The sequence below is a fragment of the Ranitomeya variabilis genome, chromosome 1 (assembly GCF_051348905.1).
Source record: "Ranitomeya variabilis isolate aRanVar5 chromosome 1, aRanVar5.hap1, whole genome shotgun sequence".
Taxonomy (NCBI): Eukaryota; Metazoa; Chordata; class Amphibia; order Anura; family Dendrobatidae; genus Ranitomeya; species Ranitomeya variabilis.
In genome coordinates, this window is record NC_135232.1 from 947,237,490 (window position 1) to 947,260,574 (window position 23,085).

Consider the following 23,085-nt stretch of genomic DNA (forward strand, 5'->3'; position numbering starts at 1 on the left):
AGAATAAAGTCCTTTAATTGAAAGAATGACACAGACTTCTTTAATAAATCTTAATTAAACCATACTTACGACCTTGCCAATTCCATAGACCGCTATTGTCATCTGCAAAAGAGTTAAAAAAACAAAAAATATTCTTCACCTTTCCGCAGAGATGATGATAATCCATTTGTCCCATGACGAGTCTAGCTCTGCTACATCTAGATGGCAGGCTGCATGGTTGCATGATGCGACCACACAGTCTGCCATCCAGCAGAGAAACTGAGCAGCATGTGCTCAGTGTCTCCCTGTGAACTCCTATTCCCTGTCTGATGGCACCGCGAGTGTGAGAAAGTTGTCCTGCTTGCGGTGCCGTCAGACAAGTCCTGGGAGTTCAAAGCCAGTGAACTCACTTCACTTTTCTGATGTCAGCACGAGCACCATGGGAAAATTTCCATGTAGTGCAGTAATGCCCAAACATTTGAGCACCCACTGCCAGGAGAAAGCCACGCTGGGGAAAGTCAATTAATGTCTGAAGAGGTGGAGGATAATCATGACTCACAGTTTCCATCAGGTCAGCCTAAAATTGCAACTCAGGAGGATCAGATTGATGAATTGGAAGATGACGTGTACGATGATGAGGCCACTGATCCAACCTGGCATGGTGGCACACTCAGCGAGCAAAGCATTGCACAGAGGGATGAATCCATAGCATGAAAACAGGCAAGAAGAGGTAGTGGATTGACCAGAGGGAGAACTCGGTCAACTGTTAAACAGAGCCCCATTGAGCTAGATAACAGGCCAAGGGTGTGTTGTTTTTCTGTATGGCAGCTTTTCTGAAAGTCCTTCAGACAAAACAACTGTAATTTGGCAGAATCTGCCAAACCAAGCTAAGAAGAGGAAAGAACACTGCCAACCTGATCACCACCAGCATGCAAAAGCACATGGCAGCCAAGCATCTCAGTAGATGGACAGAAGGCCTGGACACAAAAAAATCTGTGTCTGAGGGTGAAACCACTGCCCCTTCCCCTGTGTCACGGCCTTCCAAATCTGCTGTCCATAAAGCAAGTGCAGATACCTCCTGTCCACAACCTGCAGTTGCACAGACACAACAGTCAGTAACCACGTCCAGTTCATTGTCCAAGGACAGTGTTCAGTTGTTCCTTGCCCAAGACGTTTAACAGAAAGGAAAAATATCCACCCACAGGCCTAAACGCTAAACACCCACATTGCCAGATTACTAGCCCTGGAAATGTTGACGTTTTGGCTTGCGGGAACTGAGTCTTTCCGTGATCTCTTGGCAGTGGCAGCCCTATGGTACTCGTTTCCCAGACACCACTATTTTTCCCAGTGTGCTGTCCCTGTGTTACATAAGCACGATTCAGTCTCCTCGTAATCCAGTTCCTGTCTCATCCCCTTCTCATCCTCCTTATCCTCAGTGGAACTAGCCTCCCCATCATTCACCAGCTGGGAAGTCTGCAGCACTGCCTTGGCGAAGCGGCAGCACACTCTGCTGAAGCTCATCTGTTTAGGTGATAAAGCTCACAATGCAGCCGAACTGAAAGGGATAAAAGAACAGACCGATCAGTGGCTGTCCCTGCTGAACCTCCAACCAGGTTTGGTTGTGTGTGATAATGGGGCAGGGTCCTCCCTCCTTCTGTACCTGTTAGTGCCTTGTTTTTTGCTCATGTTATTGTATTTGTCTATATTTGCCCCCTTTTTCACATGTAAAGCGCCATGGAATAAATGGTGCTATAAAAAAAAATGTATAATAATAATAATAATGTGTCACTTACTGGGCGGCTTGCTGTAGTTTTGATTAAATCACTGCTTTATCAGAAGGAGATTATATTACAAGAGGACTAGAAAACTTGCTAGCATGTAGCGCTCAATATTCTTAAGTTTTACACGAGTTCTGTATATCCACCACCACCATTGATATTTTTATGTCTATGCACAGTGTACACAGAAAACTGTCAATCAGTAACGAAGGCAGGGTTATAAAGAGCTCAGTAGTCCGAGAACTGGTAGATCTGCAGAAGGTGAAATGAGGATTTTATCAAAATAAATAATTACATAGCTGGAATGGAGGATTCTGCCCCATCATTATGCTGCTATCAGATGGGGTAGCAAAAACCTGGCGATTGTTTTCCTATAAAAGTGGCATTTTGTGATGAATTTGGAGAAACCACTTGTTGTAATAGTTATCTTCAGCTATTTAAATTGCTCTTCTTTTATTGATTTATTGCAAACAGCAGAATTTGTAAATGTTGCAAACCTAAACTGCAATGGTGGTCCATAGCAACTGTTTAAGATGGTGGGATTAATGGTATTCCATAATTGTATGGTGGGTGGGCTATGGGGGATATGGAGTTGTTGTGTAATAAAATACCTGCTACAACAGTACATCTGTAGTTTAAAATGGAAATTCTCTGAAATTCACAAGTTACAGGAGATCATCTGGAAACTCAATATCAACTACAGAATGCATGATCGCAGGTAAACAACTCAGGTGAGACAACTTCAACACCACCACAAGGTAATGCTGTAAACTTTTCATGTACGCTGCACCTATGCCCCAGATCCCTCAGAACCTTGATATCTGATCTAAGAATACTGACGCCGGTATTTACTTTCACTGTTTATATCTGCAGATTCCAGAGTTTATCATGTTACCTAGTTAAGTTTTCTATGGTACCTAAAAAAGACTGACTGTCTGTGTCACAACTCAGCTGTCGAGTGACCCGGAACTAGGGTCTCCTTCCCTGTCCCTACCATTAGTGGGCACCATAGCTCGCCCTATTCCCTGGAATACTTCTGAAGGTGAAGATGCCGGGGTCATCACCCTTGCCTTATCTCTTGAATTAGCCCTCCGTATGTTCTCTTCATCCACCCAGGGAAGAGGGGCGCTACTGTGCACCGCAGTACACCAACCTGACAAACAAGGCAACACAAACAAGGGTAAACTGAAAATACAAAGCATACAAATATTCACTCACATATAACAGAGGAATGCACCGGGGAGTGGAGGACAGGGAAAAACAAAAGAGGAGGGAGTTATCACACTTACAATCCATGCAACAGTCACAGATAACTCTTCCAAAACTTCTCATATAAACATCTCTCCTCCAAGCCATGCAGCAAAAGCTAGCTCTGACTTGGGTTTGAATCAGGACCTAGATTATAAAGGGGATGGGAGTGGCTAGCTGAGCTCAGATGAGAGCTCATACTCCCATTGTTTCCAACGTGGCCGATTAGCCCCTGTTCTGCCAAAAGAAATGAATATTTAAAAAGAAGGAGAAGTGCTTCTTTTCAGGGCAGGAGTAGGAACAATCAGAAGCTGCAGTCTTCTGGCTACTCTCTGTTGCGGTAACACCGAGACAGGAACCCGCCTTCTAATAGGGACCTCTGGAACCTCAGGACTGGGTTTATTGGGGTGTGCCACGTGAAAAGACCAGATCAGTCTGGCCGTATGAACGTCAGATGCTGGTACCCACATCCTCTTCTCAGGACTGTACCCCCTCCAATGTACCAGATACTGAAGCGACCAATGACCTAAACAAGAATACAAGATTTTCGCAATCTGAAATTCAAAGTTTCAAATGACAATGACAGGAGATGGTGGTAGTGGTGATGATTTTGAAGATGTAACGTATTTTTTGAGGAGAGATTGATTAAATACATTATGGATCCTAAAGGTGGGCGGCAAAGCAAGGCAGAATGCTATGAGATTGAAGATGGCTACGATCTTATAAGGACTGATAAACCTTGGACCCAGTTTCCGAGATGGAACCATCAACTTAATGTTCCTAGAGGACAACCATACCAAGTCACCAACACACAGGTCCGAACCCACCAAACGTCTCCGATCAGCCATACACTTACATTTGGATCCAATCTTCCTCAAATTATTAGTAACCCAGAAGGACGATTTTTATTAAATGAGCTGAACTGAGGATTGAACCCATACACCCCAAAAAATGGGGACTTACGAGTAGATTCACGACAACAATTATTTACTTGGAGTTCGGTTAACGGTAAATAAGTAACCCAATCCTCCTGATTCTCAGACACAAAATACCTAAGATAAGTCTCCAGATTCTGGTTAACCCGTTCAGTCTGCCCATTAAACTTCGGGTGAAATTCAGATGAAAATAACAGATGGATCCTCAGACGGGTGAAAAATGCCTTCCAAAACTTGGAAACAAATTGTATCCCCTGGCCAGAAACATATTGGTAGGGATCTTATGTAATTTCACAATTTCCCTGATGAAAATTTGCACCAAAGACTTGGCATTTGGTAAAGCTGGTAATGCAATAAAATGAGACATCTTACTGAATGTGACATCTACTACCACCAGAATTACAGTATTCCCCGCCGACACGGGTAGATTCGGGATAAAATTATCTGACAAGTGAGTCTAAAGGTACCGTTACACTTAACGATTTACCAACGATCACGACCAGCGATACGACCTGGCCGTGATCGTTGGTAAGTCGTTGTATGGTCGCTGGAGAGCTGTCACACAGACAGCTCTCCAGCGACCAACGATGCCGAAGTCTCCGGGTAACCAGGGTAAACATCGGGTTACTAAGCCCAGGGCCGTGCTTAGTAACCCGATGTTTACCCTGGTTACCATTGTAAATGTAAAAAAAAAAAAAAAACACTACATACTTACATTCCGGTGTCTGTCACATCCCTCGCCGCCAGCTTCCCGCACTGACTGTGTCAGCGCCGGCCGTAAAGCACAGCACAGCGGTGACGTCACCGCTGTGCTTTACGGCCGGCGCTCACAGTCAGTGCGGGAAGCTGACGGCGAGGGACGTGACAGACACCGGAATGTAAGTATGTAGTGTTTTTTTTTTTTTTACATTTACAATGGTAACCAGGGTAAACATCGGGTTACTAAGCGGGGCCCTGCACTTAGTAACCCGATATTTACCCTGGTTAACAGTGAAGACATCGCTGGATCGGCATCACACACGCCGATGCAGCGATGACAGCGGGTGATCAGCGACCAAAAAAAGGTCCTGATCATTCGCAGCGACCAACGATCTCCCAGCAAGGGCCTGATCGTTGGTCGCTGTCACACATAACGATTTCGTTAACGATATCGTTGCTATGAAACAAAAAGCAACGATATCGTTAATGAAATCGTTATGTGTGACGGTACCTTAAGGTCTTACAATTATTTCCTCCCCCAGGCAAACAACAAGATAAGGCATCTGCCTTAATGCTTTTGTTTCCTGGCCGATGTGTGACAAAAAAGTTAAACCTAGTAAAGAACAATGCCCATCTTGCCTGTCGAGGCATTAGATGTTTTGCAGATTCCAAATATACCAGGTTCTTATGATCCGTTATCACCATAACTGGATGAACCACTCCCTCCAAAAAATGACACCATTCTTCAAAAGTTAACTTTATTGCCAAGAGTTCCCTGTTACCAATGTCATAATTTTTCTCTGCAGATGACAGTTTTTAAAAAAAATAAGCACATGGATGCCATTTACCAGGAGACGCACCCTGCGACAATACAGTCCTCACTCCCACCAAAGACACATCAACCTCATGGATAAAAGGCTGAGAGACATCAGGCTGTATGAGGATCGGCGCAGATGAAAAACGCCTCTTCAAAGTTTAAAATGCCTCCCTGGACCTCTCGGAAAAGTCTGTCCCCTTCCTAGTTTGTCAGAAGTTTAGCTACTACCAAAAAGTGTTTGATGAACTTACGGTAGTAGTTGGCGAAACCTAAAAACCTTTGTAATGCCTTCAAATCCTCAGGAAGATCCCAATCTAATACCACCCGGATGTTTGCCGGATCCATGTGAAAACCGGTGGATGACAACAAATATCCTAGGAGAGGGATCTCCTCAACCGAGAACATACACTCCTCGGGTTTGACATATAATTTATTGTTTCTGACTATATGTAAGACCTGCCTGACAAGTACCTGATGCGAATCAAGGTCAGGTGAATTAATTAATACATCATCCAGATAGATAACCACAAATCTGCCTACTAGGTGACTAAAGAACTAATTTACAAAGTGCTAAAAGACTCGTTCGTCAACCCAAAAGGCATCACCAGGTTCTCATAGTGTCTCTTAGGCATACTGAATGCTGTTTTCTACTCTCTACCCCTCTTTAATGCGAATGAGATTATAAGCCCACTGAGGTTCAGTTTTGAAAATCATTTTGCTCCTACAATTTGATTAAAGAGGTCCGGGATGAGAGCAAGAGGACATGGATCACGAACCGTGATCATATTGAGTTTGCAGAAATCTAGGCAAGGGAATAACCCCCCATCTTTTTTTTCTTTACAGAAAACAGAACACCGTGGCAATGGGGGATGAGGATGATCTGATATGACCCTTTGCCAAACTTTCAGTGATATAGTCCTTCATGGCCTGCCTTTCTGGACCAGAGATATTATACAGTCTGCTCTTAGGCAGCTTAGCACCAGGAACAAGATTAATGGCGCAGTCTTAAGGACAATAGGGAGGAAGTTCTTGGCACCCCTGCTCCGAGAACACATTCCAAAAATCAGACAGGTATTTCGGCACAGACTGGGTATCCACCTTAGCAAGCCAGGTACCCAAGCAGTGTCCTTGACAATACACACTCCTCTTCACCACTTCCTGAGTCTGTCAATCTACTACAGGATTTTGCAGAGCGAGCCAAGGAAGTACAAGAAGCACAGGTAAGGGCAAACCCTCTAGCACATAACAGTCTATTACCTCGGAGTGCATAGCCCCTACCTGAAGATGTAAACCTCAGATGACATGAGTAAAGTACCCCTGTCTCAAAGGGGCAGAGTCAATAGCAATTATGGGTATGGGTCTGGACAGAGTATGTGGAATGATGCCTCGGACCTAGACGAACCTAGCATTGATCAAGTTAAACCCCGCTCCACTATCCAGAAATGCAGACACGTCTACCTTAATAGGTGAATTTCAGCTGGTAGAAAATATTGTGTCCTACCCATGGAGGTGATGAGTACACCCATGTTGCAAACCATCCCGCAACCCGGGCCACCTAGTTTTACAGTGGTTGTTTACTGTGAGGTTGGGAAGGACTCATGCTCATGAAATGGGCCTTTTTACCACAGTAAAAACACACTCCCCCTTTTGCCGAACAGCAGATAGTTTACCAGAGTGAGTTGTCGCACCCACCTGCATGGGTTCCTCATCTCCCTTGGATCCTGGCCTTCGGCATACAGGGGTGTCTCCCTATGTCTCTGGCAAAGACGGCGATCAATCCAGATAGCCAGAAACATTGCTGCATCAATGTCTGGAGTCTCATACGGAGTGCGCGGTCATTCCACTTAATGTCCGTGGCCCACCTCCGAAACTCACAGCAATACTCCTCCGCCATCCGGTCTCCTTGCGCAGTGTGGACGTGATTCCTACACCAGATGTGTAGTAAACCGTGCGTAAATATGCCACCTCCAGACTGAGCTGCAGCAGTTGCCCTTACAGAGCAGTAATAGGATCCATAATGCATCAGAAAAATGGTTATAGTTAGAGCTAACATCACGACTCAGCTGTTGGGTGACCTGAGACCAGGAGCTCCTTCCCTGTCCCTATCCCTATCACTAAGGAGTGCCCTAGCTCACTGTTTCCCGGGATACTTCTGAAGGTGAAGATGCTAGGGCCGTCATCCTTGCCTAATCTCCTGAATTAGCCATTAGTCTGTTCTCTTCACCCACCCAGGGAAGAGGGGCGCTACTGTGCACCGCAGTACACCAATCCGATGAACAAGGCAACACAAACAAGGGTAAACTGAAAATGCCAAGCGTACAAATATTCACTCACATATAACTGAGGAATGCACCGGGGACTGGAGGATGGGGGAAAACCAAATTAAAAGCCATGAGGCAAAAGCTAGCTCTGATATGGATTTGAATCAGTACCCATATGATAAAGGAATGGGAGTGGCTAACTGAAATCAGCTGAGAGCTCAGAGTTTCCAACATGGCAAACTAACCCCTGTTGTGCCAAAAGAATTAAACACCATTTACAAAGAAGGAGAAGTGCTTCTTTTCAGAGCAGGACTAGGATCAATCAGACGCTGTGGTCTTCTGTCAGTAACCCCGTGACAGTCTGGTCTTAGTTAATGAAACTTCAATAAACTTTATCCAATATGACCACTGACGTGCATCATCAAAAGAATCAGCATTCCAAATACCCAAAATTTGGATGGACTAGAATTGATCTACGCATTACTTTAGTTAAATATAAAACATGACCATGAAAAGTTCAATGTGTTTTACCCATATTGGAATGACAGAATCTCTTTAAATGACTAAAATAGACCACATTGGCCAGAAACATTATTGGATATGTTGGAGAATATTTTTCTGTCAATGATAATTATTGCAGAATCAACACGAGTGAATGGAAATCTGCCAAGTGGTTACTAGTCACTGCCAAAATAAACAAATGTGGGATAGAGGAGAATCGACAACGATTATGTGGTTTAAATATTCAGCTAGAATGGAAATAAAATATATATGCATTACAAACTTTCTGTCTAAATGAATAGAGATGGCAATGATCCAACAAATAGATAATCCACAGCTGTTCTGAATGAACTCTAGTACCTTTTTCACAGCGTGCTCATATGCCTGTGTGCAAGTGTGCACGTTTGTAATACTTACTGTATGTACTGAGAAGACTTTCATATTGCACCAGTAACCCCACCGTGTGAAGTTGTTGTAGAAAGCCCTCATTGTGTAAACTTGAATGCAGCTTAATCATAAAGCCACAGATCAATCCTGAAAGCTGAAAATAAAACAGGAAAAGCATTAACAATGTGAAGACCTGATTTATCTGTGGTTACTGGATCACAAATACGAAGAAAGAACTAGATTGCTGAAATTGGTGGATGAGAAGATTTGGGGCATGATTTATTGCTGTATTTCGGTTACAAGGTTGCGTATTTTGGCCAAAATATCGACCAATACATCATACACATTTTTTTTTTATTTCTATGCAAAATGCAGCCAGACCCATCAATGTTGGCCTTGTAAATTGGGGTATTTAGTCTTATCCGTGTGCAATTCTAATACTATGAGACCACCCCATCCATGAATTTGTAGATGTGTGAGTTGTAATTTCATCAGTATTTTACACCAGCGTTACCTCAGCCCTTATCACGGGGGGCTTCTGCATACTGAAAGTGCATTAGTTTTATGACCTTGTTAATAAATATGGTTATCATTTATCAATATTTTCATTTTACTTATTGCATTTGTGGCTTTTTGTTGGTGTTTTTTGCCTCTTTTTCATTTGCATTTTTTGTTTTTTATTTTGAACCTTTCTATTTTCTATGTGTTCACCTGTTTTTCTATGTTGGTCATTTTGGGCGGAAGTTTCAGGTTTGCATATGTTTTGGCTGTACCGATCATTTCGAATTTGCTATCAAGGGGGGCTCCTGCATCATGTAAGTGCTTTAGTTTTGCGACTTCTTTCAAATTTTTGAATGTGCTGCTTTTTTGGTGTTGTGTGATTCTTTCACGTGCACCTTTTTCTTTAGAACTTTTCTTAATGTCTATTTTATATGTTTTCACCAGTTTTTTATGTTGATCATTGTGAGGGGAAGTTTCAGATTTACAGATGTTTTGGCTGATTCATCAATAATGACTTTTCAATAGTAACAAAATCTGCCACATTTTCTGCCCCCCACCCGGGGTGATTTTATACACGCCTCATATATTGGTGCAAATTGAGCACCGTTTTATGAAATGCGTGACTTTTTGCACTAAGAGGTCCAAAAATAGGTCTAAAGCAAACATAAAGACCATTTTTAGACTTTGAACCACGTGCATTTTCAAGAATTTAGCACAAAAAGAAAGAAGAGGGACTAAAAAAAATGCAAATGATAAATCAAGGAATTAGTGTGTATAGACCTTATATATTAACTACGGTACAAAAACACAGGGTCTCATTCTTATTATTGATGAGATAGAAAATGAGGAGAGAGGGAGAAAAGATATTTTGGCTCCTCGTAGGTAGGTGAGAAAGGCTACTGGTTTATTGCCCTATTGGCTTTTCCCTATGATTTGGTACTGCTCCAGATGTCTGTAACAATTACTAATGACTGATGGATATCGCATTACATCTGTGAACAAGTGTAGGTAGCCCTATGTTTTAGGGTATGTGTCCACGTTCAGGTTTGCTTCAGGCTTTGGTCAGGATTTTATGCAGGTAAAATCCTGACCAAAAATGCACCTGAGGTCACTGGCAGGTCACCTGCGGTGTTCCTGCGTGTTTTGCTCATTGTAGCAACATGCTGCGTTCTGGAAAAACGCACCGCATGTGCGTTTTTGCGGGAATTCCGCATGCGTTTTTTAATGCACAGTGGAGACGGGATTTCATTAAATCCCCTCCACTATGCTGTAACATCTGGACGCTGCGTTTTTGACGCTGCGGCTCAACGCTGCGTCAAAAACGCAGCGTTTCCTGAACGTGGACACATACCCTTATATGTTCTTGTGATCTTGCATGATGAGATAATGATCAGTACACTACTATACTTTTAACATGGCCACTAAAGTCTTCGCAATGCCATCTGCATTGCTAAAATTCATATGATGCTATTATCATTCACAAATCTCAATCTTTCAGAATGGAAGACAGATGAGAAAAAGCAATGATCAAGACAGAAGACATTCTTTTAGGGCCTCTTGTCAGTAATCTCATTGAAATAAACTGTTCTCAGTCTGAAGTGCATACTCATAATCACCTCAGGAAGAGGCAAAATTTAGTTAATTAAGTAAAATGATTTCGCTTAGCAGACTTAAAAATTTGTCTCGCTGCACATTGTCCTGTGTAAGCAAAACATGTGTTACCGAGAACAATCGAAGCCTATGAACATTAAATGATGTATTTTTGATTATTCTCTGTGCATAGGAAATGGGGTCTGCCAATTTAAACAGTCTAAGACCATTGATCATCAAATGAGTAGCTAATCAGCGGTCGAGTAAAGTCACAATTCAGGAGGCGTGAACCTGTCTTAAGGTACCTTCACACGAAACGACTTTACAACGAGAACGATAGCGATCCGTGACGTTGCAGCGTCCTGGATAGCGATATCGTTGTGTTTGACACGCAGCAGCGATCTGGATCCTGCTGTGATATCGCTGGTCGTTGATTAAAGTTCAGAACTTTATTTGGTCGTCAGGTCGGCGTGTATCGTCGTGTTTGAAAGCAAAAGCAACGATGCCAGCAATGTTAAACATGGAGCTAACGACCTGTGAGAACGATAAGTGAGTCACCATTACGTCACTGGATCGCTCCTGCGTCGTTCTGGAGCTGCTGTGTTTGACATCTCTACAGCGATGTAAACAGCGACGCTGCAGCGATCGGATCGTTGTCGTTCTCGTTGTAAAGTCGTTTCGTGTGAAGGTACCTTTAGGACGGGGTCACACAGGCCATGATTTGCTAGATTCTCAATCTTTGCAAGGGTGATTGTGCATGCAGAGTCTGACTTTGTCCAAATATCCACTCCTCGTTATGCCTAACCAACCAAATCACACAGTCATTGGGCGTAACAGTGGATGGAGTTTCGGATACATCATGTGGTTGTGGTAAGTGATGTAAATAAGTTTTAATTGATCTTGATAGATTGTGCCCCCATAAAAATCATGCCATTTAAAAATGACTGATAGGTAACTGCTTTGCTAAAGGAGATAGGGACCAGGATTGATGTTCGTGATGATGGTCTTTATACAGCGCTAAAGAACTTGTTGTCACTATGCAAGCAACTGGTAATAAATAATAATACTTCATTATTAATGTGTATACCTAGAATAAGTAGCCAATGTTACACAAAAACATAAAAATAAAATATTCTTCCTTTTCAAGTGGTTGTTTTTTTCTCTTTGTTAGACATGCGGCCATCGCGTAGAAGAAACTATTTAGAGATTTTATGTGACCTGCTGGCCACTTGGAATAAAATGAATATATGTCTTAATACCAGTGGATTAAACCTGCTACACTATTTGCTTGATTGTCTGTTTCCGAGCCTAATGAATGGGTGTCTGTACACAGCAACAGTGGTCTCAAGTGTGAACTTACTGCTTGGCTGAAAACCACGTCTCGTCTGAAGGTGAGGCGCAAGCACTGGGGCAAACCACATGCCAGTTCTTGAAGAACAACAAAAGTCATTGATGTCTTTGCCTTCTCCACTACTTCTGCTACACAGTCTTTCAGCGTAATTATCAGAGGGTAGAGCTGTTCATACCAGTCTTCTGCAGGAGAGAAAAAAGGAGAGTGATCAAAGTAAACAGAGAAAGAACATCATGAAACGAGGCACTCTGCTGCCATGCTGAGAAAACACTGAATACATAAAAATATTATGCAAACTTGCCCTCAAAAGGTAGGCATCACATCAGATGAATTTGTTAGATGCCGCAACCAGTTACTGACAGGCACGATCACCATTGAATAATAAGAGAATTATAAAATACCAGCTGTTCATCAAGTTTCGCTTCCAGGTGCAAAGCAGAGAACATGAGATGTGGACCAAGAATGGAGCAGAACACATTCACAAGAATTTCTTTTAACATTTTGCAGCTTCATTTGTATTAAATGCATCAGAGCACATTTAGGAAGTGGACCAAACCCTCAGACAAAGCTGTCCAACTGAAATAAGTGGAGTGCGATGGATCTCTGCTCCTCTAAAACATATCACTTGGAAAGTATTCCCTTTCTAACTCTTGTTCATGTGCTGACTTCAAGGGGTGTTTACTAATTTTTTACTGTTGTTTTCACACATTCTGGGAGGCTTCTCTTGGGACCCCACACGTTTATGGAGTCAATCATCAGTGCCTCATATCCCTAGGCTTTATTTCATTACGCCATCTTCTATATTGTTACTCCTTGACAGCACAAACATTTGTGTTTTTTTAGCATTTGTAGTTGTACACTGTCATCATGTAGAAGATACTGAAATTGCATTGTTTACATTTTTATCCAGGTGTTTTCCCACCCTATTTGTCTCTTCTTTGTCTATTTGTTTCTTATGTTGACTGTATACTAATATTGTCTATGTATTTTATTTTAGATGTATTAATAAAGCTGTGTTTCTTGCATTGCACATCTTTCTCTTGATATGTATTGCTTTTAATGGTGCTATGGACTAGTATATATTGAATAAATGGTATACCGATCTTACATGTGACCTACATAAAGGGTCTGTAGGCTGGTGAACATGAGGTACAAAATATTTGCATAATTTAGACTCGACTGTGTACCTAAACATTTTACATATGTATATCAATGTATTCAGCTGTACTCCTCAGGGTTTAATAAAGTATAAGGTTACCTTTAAATTGATATCTACTTGTCACGATTCCACCACTCAGTGTGTCTGGGATGCAGTTATTGATGGCTCAGTTGTCCAATATGGTTCAGGGGTGTGCTGAAGCTGTCAGTACTTTGATTGACAGCTCAGTATCCAGTCTGATGCAGGGGCATGCTGAGCTGTCTGTGTATTTTGATTGACAGCTCGGCCATCCAATCTGAGACTGGGAGGTGCTGGTCTGTCTTCAAGTGTTCTTAGCTTGACTGTTAGTTTCAGACCTCTGCTAGACATAGCTTCAGCTAAGTGTGGTTGGACCTCGTTTTGACCCTCTGTCTGTTTAACCCCTTTGCTCCGATCCACTATCGTCACAGTGTTTTGACCTTTGAACGTTACCTAACTACGCATTTGTATCTTCCCTCCGTTTATGATGTACCCTCCTGGCTTTTGACCTCAGACTCCTTGACTATCCTGACTCACAGCTTGTCCATGAGAAGTGGCTCAGTGTCACACTAACATGCAACCAATTTCCATCAATAGCTAATTTACATTTATAAACAACTTCACACCTTACAGTATCTCCTGCTGGTTCAGTGTCTCTGCAAAAACTGTTGTAATGATCTCTAGGGTATGTGTACACGTCAGGATTTCTTGCAGAAATTTGCTGAAGAAAACCGGAAAATTTCTGCAAGAAATCCGCATTTTTTTTTTGCGTTTTTTTCCCGTTTTTTTCGCGTTTTTTTTAAGCATCTTGCAAGCGAAATTAGCTTGCAGAATGCTAAAGTTTTCTAAGCGATCTGCAGCATCGCTTGGAAAACTGACTGACAGGTTGGTCACACTTGTCAAACATAGTGTTTGACAAGTGTGACCAACTTTTTACTATAGATGCTGCCTATGCAGCATCAATAGTAAAAAGATATCATGTTAAAAATAATAATAATAAAAAAAAAAATGGTTATACTCACCTGCAGACAGCCGATCTCCTCAGCGGCGTCCGTTCCTATAGATGGTGTGTGTGTGCAGGACCTTCGATGACGTCGCGGTCACATGAGCGGTCACATGAGCGGTCACACGACCAATCACAAGACCGCAACGTCATCGCAGGTCCTTCACACACACCATTTATAGGAACGGAAGCGGCAGCATGCACCGCTGAGAGGCGGGAAGACTCCGGAGCCATCGAAGGTGAGTATATCACTATTTATTATTTTAATTTTTTTTTTACCAATTATATGGTGCCCAGTCCATGGAGGAGAGTCTCCTCTCCTCCACCCTGGGTACCAACCGCACATGATCTTCTTACTTCCCGCATGGTGGGCACAGCCACATGCGGAAAGTAAGCAGATGAATGCATTCCTAGGTGTGCGGAATCCCCGCAATTCCGCAAATTTAATGAACATGTTGCTTTTTTTTCCGCAATGCGATTTTTTCGAGGAAAAAAATGCAACATTTGCACAAGAAATGTGGAATTCACTGTAAATAATAGGAGGCATCACGTTTATAGCGAAAAAACGCGAAAAATACTGAACGTGTGCACATGGCCTAAGTCTAGGCGTAGTCATAGTTTATTCTGGTTAAGGTTAAACCCTTCACGACATGCGCCGTACTAGTACTGCGCTGCCGGCACTGCATTTGTGCCAGCAGCAGTACTAGTACGGCGCACCGATCACCGCGGTCTCACGCTCAGCGCCGCGGTGATCGGGCGCGGGTGTCAGCTGTGTATGACAGCTGACACCCCGCAGCAATGCCCGCGGGCATTTAACCCCTCTGATGCCACTGTCAGTAGTGACAGCGGCATAGAGGGGGATCGTGCAGGGACGGGGGCTCCTTGCGCTCTCCCACCGGAGCAACGCGATGAGATCCGGAAGGAGTCCCCGGATCCAAGATGGCCGTGGGACTCCTTCCGGGGCATGGAATGACCTGGCTAGCCGGCGCCTGCTGAGAGTTGCTGAGAGCAGGCGCCGGAAAGCCTCCTGAACGTCCCTGTCAGATCGTTGATCTGACAGAGTGATATGCACACTGTCAGATCAACGGTCTGATCTAATACAGTGATGTCCCACCCTGGGACAATAGTAGAAAGTAAAAAAAAAAAAAATAGAATGTATAAAAAAAAAAAAATCCCTAAATAAAGGAAAAAAAAAACATTTCCCAGTAAATCCATTTATTTATGTAAATAAAAAAAAACAATAAAAGTACACATATTTGGTATCGCCGCGTCCGTAACGACCCGCTCTATAAAACTATCCCACTAGTTAACCCCTTCAGTGAACACCGCAAAAAAATAAACAAAAAAACAAGGCAAAAAACAACGCTTTATTATCATACAGGCGAACAAAAAGTGGAATAACACGCGATCAAAAAGACGGATATACAGTGGGGCAAAAAAGTATTTAGTCATTCAGCAATAGTGCAAGTTCCACCACTTAAAAAGATGAGAGGCGTCTGTAATCTACATCATAGGTAGACCTCAACTATGGGAGACAAACTGAGAAAAAAAAATCCAGAAAATCACATTGTCTGTTTTTTTTACAATTTTATTTGCATATTATGGTGGAAAATAAGTATTTGGTCAGAAACAAACAATCAAGATTTCTGGCTCTCACAGACCTGTAACTTCTTCTTTAAGAGTCTCCTCTTTCCTCCACTCATTACCTGTAGTAATGGCACCTGTTTAAACTTGTTATCAGTATAAAAAGACACCTGTGCACACCCTCAAACAGTCTGACTCCAAACTCCACTATGGTGAAGACCAAAGAGCTGTCAAAGGACACCAGAAACAAAATTGTAGCCCTGCACCAGGCTGGGAAGACTGAATCTGCAATAGCCAACCAGCTTGGAGTGAAGAAATCAACAGTGGGAGCAATAATTAGAAAATGGAAGACATTCAAGACCACTGATAATCTCCCTCGATCTGGGGCTCCACGCAAAATCCCACCCCGTGGGGTCAGAATGATCACAAGAACGGTGAGCAAAAATCCCAGAACCACGCGGGGGACCTAGTGAATGAACTGCAGAGAGCTGGGACCAATGTAACAAGGCCTACCATAAGTAACACACTACGCCACCATGGACTCAGATCCTGCAATGCCAGACGTGTCCCACTGCTTAAGCCAGTACATGTCCGGGCCCGTCTGAAGTTTGCTAGAGAGCATTTGGATGATCCAGAGGAGTTTTGGGAGAATGTCCTATGGTCTGATGAAACCAAACTGGAACTGTTTGGTAGAAACACAACTTGTCGTGTTTGGAGGAAAAAGAATACTGAGTTGCATCCATCAAACACCATACCTACTGTAAAGCATGGTGGTGGAAACATCATGCTTTGGGGCTGTTTCTCTGCAAAGGGGCCAGGACGACTGATCCGGGTACATGAAAGAATGAATGGGGCCATGTATCGTGAGATTTTGAGTGCAAACCTCCTTCCATCAGCAAGGGCATTGAAGATGAAACGTGGCTGGGTCTTTCAACATGACAATGATCCAAAGCACACCGCCAGGGCAACGAAGGAGTGGCTTCATAAGAAGCATTTCAAGGTCCTGGAGTGGCCTAGCCAGTCTCCAGATCTCAACCCTATAGAAAACCTTTGGAGGGAGTTGAAAGTCCGTGTTGCCAAGCGAAAAGCCAAAAACATCACTGCTCTAGAGGAGATCTGCATGGAGGAATGGGCCAACATACCAACAACAGTGTGTGGCAACCTTGTGAAGACTTACAGAAAACGTTTGACCTCTGTCATTGCCAACAAAGGATATATTACAAAGTATTGAGATGAAATTTTGTTTCTGACCAAATACTTATTTTCCACCATAATATGCAAATAAAATGATAAAAAAACAGACAATGTGATTTTCTGGATTTTTTTTTCTCAGTTTGTCTCCCATAGTTGAGGTCTACCTATGATGTAAATTACAGATGCCTCTCATCTTTTTAAGTGGTGGAACTTGCACTATTGCTGAATGACAATACTTTTTTGCCCCACTGTAAATAACCATGGTACCGCTGAAAACATCATCTTGTCCTGCAAAAAAAAAGCCACCATACAGCATCATCAGCAGAAAAATAAAAAAGTTATAGCTCTCAGAATAAAGCGATGCCAAAATAATTATTTATTCTATAAAATAGTTTTTATTGTGTAAAAGCGCCAAAACATAAAAAATTATATAAATGAGGTATCGCTGTAATCGTACTGACCTGAAGAATAATGCTGCTTTATCAATTTTACCACACGTAGAACGCTATAAACGCCCCCCCTAAAAGAATTTCAGGAATTGCTGGTTTTTGTTCATTCCGCCTCCCAAAAATCGGAATAAAAAGCGATCAAAAAATGTCATGTGCCCGAAAATGGTACCAATAAAAACGTCAACTCGTCCCGCAAAAAACAAGATATAACATGACTCTGTGGGTAAAAATATGGATAAATTATAGCTCTCAAAATGTTGTGATGCAAAAACTATTTTTTCCAATAAAAAGCATCTTTTAGTGTGTGACGGCTGCCAATCATAAAAATCCGCCCCAAAAAAAAATGCTATAAAAGTAAATCAAACCCCCCTTCATCACCCCCTTAGTTAGGGAAAAATAATAAAATTTAAAATAATGTATTTATTTCCATTTTCCCATTAGGGTTAGGGCTAGGGTTGGGGTTAGGGTTGGGGTTAGGGCTAGGGTTAGGGCTAGGGTTAGGGCTGGGGTTAGGGTTGGGGTTAGGGTTTCAGTTAGAATTGGGGGGTTTCCACTGTTTAGGCACATCAGGGGCTCTCCAAACGCGACATGGCGTCCGATCTCAATTCCAGCCAATTCTGCTTTGAACAAGTAAAACAGTGCTCCTTCCCTTCCGAGCTCTGCCGTGCGCCCAAACAGTGGTTCCCCCATATATGGGGTATCTGCGTACTCAGCACAAATTGGACAACAACTTTTTTGGTCCAATTTCTCCTGTTACCCTTGGGAAAAAAAAATGTGGGGGCTAAAATATAATTTTCGTGGAAAAAAATATATTTTTTATTTTCACGGCTCTGCATTATAAACTGTAGTGAAACAGTTGTTGGTTCAAAGTTCTCACAACACATCTAGATAAGTTCCTTGGGGGGTCTAGTTTCCAATATGGGGTCACTTGTGGGGGGTTTCTACTGTTTAGGTACATCAGGGACTCTGCAAATGCAACATGACGCCTGCAGACCAATCCATCTAAGTCTGCATTTCAAACGGCGCTCCTTCCCTTCCGAGCTCTGCCGTGCGCCCAAACAGTGGTTTCCCCCCATGTATGGGGTATCAGCGTACTCAGGACAAATTGGACAATAACTTTTGTGTTCCAATTTCTCCTGTTACTCTTGGGGAAAAAAAAATTGCGGGCTAAAACATCATTTTGTGGAAAGAAAAAATTATTTTTTCATTTTCACGGCGCTACATTCTAAACTTTAGTGAAACAATTGGGGGTTAAAAGTGCTCACCACACATCACACATCTAGATAAGTTCCTTAGGGGGTTTTATTTCCAAAATGGGGTCACTTGTGGGGGGTTTCTACTGTTTAGGCACGTCAGGGGCTCTCCAAACGCGACATGGGTTCCGATCTCAATTCCAGCCAATTTTGCATTGAAAAGTCAAACGGCGCTCCTTCCCTTCCGAGCTCTGCCATGCGCTCAAACAGTGGTTTATCCACATATATGAAGTATCAGCATACTCAGGACAAATTGCACAACAACTTTTGGGGTCCAATTTATCCTGTTACCCTTGGGAAAATAAAAAATGTGGGGCGAAAAGATCATTTTTTGTGAAAATTAATATGAAATTTTTTTTTACGGCTCTACATTATAAACTTCTGTGAAGCACTTGGAGTTTCAAAGTGCTCACCACACATTTAGATAAGTTCCTTAGGGGGTCTACTTTCCAAAATGGTGTCACTTGTGGGGGTTTCCACTGTTTAGGCACGTCAGGGGCTCTCCAATCGTGACATGGGTTCCGATCTCAATTCCAGCAAATCTTGCATTGAAAAGTCAAATGGCGCTCCTTCCCTTACGAGCTCTGCCATGTGCCCAAACATCGGTTTACCCCAACATGTAGGGTATCGGCGTACTCAGGACAAATTGTACAACGACTTTTGTGGTCCAATTTCTCCTGTTACCCTTGGTAAGATAAAACAAATTGGATCTGAAGTAAACATTTTGTGAAAAAAAAGTTAAATGTTCAATTTTTTTTTAAACATTCCAAAAATTCCTGTGAAGCACCTGAAGGGTTAATAAAATTTTTGAATGTGGTTTTGAGTACCTTGAGGGGTGCAGTTTTTAGAATGGTGTCACTTTTGTTTATTTTCTGTCATATAGACCCCTCAAAGTCACTTCAAGTGTGAGGTGGTCCGTAAAAAAAATGGTTTTGCAAATTTTGTTGCAAAAATGAGAAATCGCTGGTCAACGTTTAACCCTTATAACTCCCTAACAAAAAAAAATTATGTTTCCAAAATTGTGCTGATGTAAAGCAGACATGTGGGAAATGTTGTATATTAACTATATTATGTGATATAACTCTCTAATTTAAGGGCATAAAAACGAAAAATTTGAAAATTGCTAAATTTTCATAATTTTTGACAAATGTCTGTTTTTTTCACAAATAAATGCAAGTCATATCGAAGAAGTTTTACCACTATCATAAAGTACAATATGTCACGAGAAAACAAAGTCAGAATCACCAGGATCCGTTGAAGCGTTTCAGAGTTATGACCTCATAAAGTGACAGTGGTCAGAATTGTAAAAATTGGCCCTGTCACTTAGGTGAAAACAGGCTTCGGGGTGAAGGGGTTAAAGAAAAGTGCATTTCTAATCTAACATATAGAAAATATAAAGTAACAATCAGTATAATTTTTAATGCAAATTATGTTGAGAACATACTAATCACCAGTTTCTGTAGACTGGATCAACAAGTTTGGCTACAGAAACTACTATTTGTCAAATGCAACTGTGGGAAAATGTAATAATACATAAGACAGTTCAAAATGGAAAGCCAAAAGTGGAACAAATGAATTGTCTGAACTCTGAACTTGTGAGAGTTGCTGTTTGAGAGTTGTTGTCCGTTGTGGCCCATAGAATAAGGTCTCAAGCATCAGAACCATCTCCTCCCATTATCTTCTCATTTTTTTTCAGAATGATTTAAATAGGGTATCTGATGGATCTAGTTGGGATCGCAGTTTCCTCCTATCCCGGCTGCTGCAACAGAAGCTGTATATTACATGGAGCTGCAAATCACGCTTCAGCGTTTCAGCCTGGACATCACCATCACATTCTATGACATCAATTTGTGAAATTAAATCATATCACACAATCAATAATAGTGTGTCATGGGGCTTGAAGAGGTTTAGCACCATCATCTCTTTGCTCCTATTCTTTTACATTACATTTATAACTATGGACATAAAGATTAGCCCCTTAGCTAAACCCACTCACATAGCTAAGTACTAGCTGAAAATGAAAGATCTTAGCCCCTGTGTACTAAACTGCGTGATCTCTGCAGGATTTCTACATGACTGTATCTGAAAAAATCAATAAAATCCTGCAGAATGACAAACAGGGTGGTGACATCATCTTCAGTTTGCTTTTATCAGTCTAAGGCTGGATTCACGCGAGCGTATAACATACAATGCAAGAGCATCAGATTCGATATGCTAATGACACCAAGTGTCCGTACACTGGGCTCCGATCCTCTCAGATGAGAGAATCACAGCACAGTTGTGGAGGACACGGACAAAGTAATTTCTCCATCTCCCCCATAGCCTGTCTCGGCGTTTATCAGACTGCACTGGGACGACTTTTGAGTGCAGTCCAATGTCTCATACAGAGAGTATCGCTGCCAATGGCATTATGCTGCGATTGTTCTCTCATGCCAAATTGGCATGAGAAAATAATTGTAGATCTGCACTGCCCCATAGTATAACACTGGGCCAAGTGCTATGTGATAAGATAGCACTGATGTGACCCCGGCCTAAGCTTAGTGTTCCAATCAGAGAAATTAAGCATTACGCCACGTTCACATGTTCAGTATTTGGTCAGCATTTTACCTCAGTATTTGCAAGCCAAAACCAAGAGTGGGTAATAAATACAGAAGTGGTGACGTGTTTCTATTATATTTTTCCTCTGATTGTTCGATTCCTGTTTTTGGCTTACAAATACTGCGGTAAAAAACTGCCCAAATACTGAATGTGTACACGTGGCCTTAGGTGTAGACTATTGCATATCTGATGGTAAATTGTATATTAGCTTTCATCTACTAGGTAGTTATTCTTCCTATATGACATATATATATAAAATGATTCACTTCTAATTAAAATTCTGAAAGGAAGCACAAGTCTATCTTTGATCAAACCAATGCTGAAAATGATCTCATTCAGACAGATACTCCATTCACCGTGTATACGACATCAGTAGATGTGTAGACTTTGTATCAAATTGGAAATGATCGATATTCCAATAATGGGGGATGATGAATGTTTTGGATGGGCTGAAATGCGTCCTTGAATTTGCTGAATAAAAGACAAGTTTTGCATTGTGAGTGCTTGGACCTCTTTGAACTTTGTTCTATAGACTTTAGTGGTGATCTCACATGTAGATTATCGTTTTAATCAGACTTTGTGATCTGTGGTGATCCAAGTGGTCAGACCCCCACTAATCAGATGCTATGGAAAAAGACCTTCAAGAAACTATTAACTGGAAAATCAACTACAATGACATATTGATACTGTAACTGCTGCTTCTCCTACAAAGAGCAACTGATGAGGGTCAAGTCTCCTGGGAATACTTTAGATCAATGCAAATTGACAAAATCAGATATGAGCAGAGCATAATAACCAAGTGGTTCCAGCCTTGCGAAAACTGATTGGTGCTGATGTTTCGAGTCAGATCCATACTAATCTGATTTTAATAGCTGATCCATAGGATGGGCCATAAATATAAAAGTCCTGAAAATTCCTTTCAAATCTACATGATATGGCTTAAGAGATAACTATTAATGAGATTCTGTCAGCACAAAATGACTGTTCAAACCAAGTACAGGCACTTGGTGCTCCTTCGGCATGGCCGAAGAATACATCGTACTTACCATCTACTTATTTTCCATTCTTCTCCACCTTTCTCTACCTCCTGTAAAGCCAGAGCTGTCAATCAAGGATAAGGAAGGTGAAAACAGCTGGAAAACAAGTAGGTGGGAAGGTGCACTGAATTGTTTGGCCACACCAAGGCTGCACCCAGGCACCCTTTTAATTTGTTGTTTTGTTTCTATAAAATACAAGCAATGTGTAATTTTCTTTTATTCTAGTGTTATGGATTTAGTTTAATATTAGTGTACAGTGGAAGCTACAGTCATGGCCGAAAGTATTCACACCCCTGAAATTCTGTCAGATAATACTCAGTTTCTTCCTGAAAATGATTGCAAACACAAATTCTTTGGTATTGTTATCTTTATTTAATTTGTCTTAAATGAAAAAACACAAAAGAGAATGAAGCAAAAAGCAAAACATTGATCATTTCACACAAAACTTCAAAAATGGGCCAGACAAAAGTATTGGCACCCTCAGCCTAATACTTGGTTGCACAACCTTTAGCCAAAATAACTGCGACCAACCGCTTCCGGTAACCATCAATGAGTTTCTTACATTGCTCTGCTGGAATTTTAGACCATTCTTCTTTGGCAAACTGCTCCAGGTCCCTGATATTTGAAGGGTGCCTTCTCCAAACTGCCATTTTTAGATCTCTCCACAGGTGTTCTATGGGATTCAGGTCTAGACTCATTGCTGGCCACCTTAGAAGTCTCCAGTGCTTTCTCTCAAACCATTT

The 23,085-nt window shown here is 41.8% G+C and overlaps 1 protein-coding gene across 5 annotated transcripts in view; it reads right to left on the bottom strand.

Annotated features, from left to right (window-relative positions):
- INPP4B (inositol polyphosphate-4-phosphatase type II B) overlaps positions 1 to 23,085 on the bottom strand; it is a 1,036,387-nt gene that overhangs the window by 123,932 nt on the left and 889,370 nt on the right. For all 5 annotated transcript variants that reach the window (XM_077279254.1, XM_077279258.1, XM_077279253.1 and 2 more), the window contains 2 exons: positions 12,057 to 12,229; positions 8,636 to 8,759 (listed from right to left, as the gene is read on the bottom strand). In XM_077279254.1, coding sequence (XP_077135369.1) covers positions 8,636 to 8,759; positions 12,057 to 12,229 — 297 coding nt within the window. The remainder of the gene's footprint in view (positions 1 to 8,635; positions 8,760 to 12,056; positions 12,230 to 23,085) is intronic.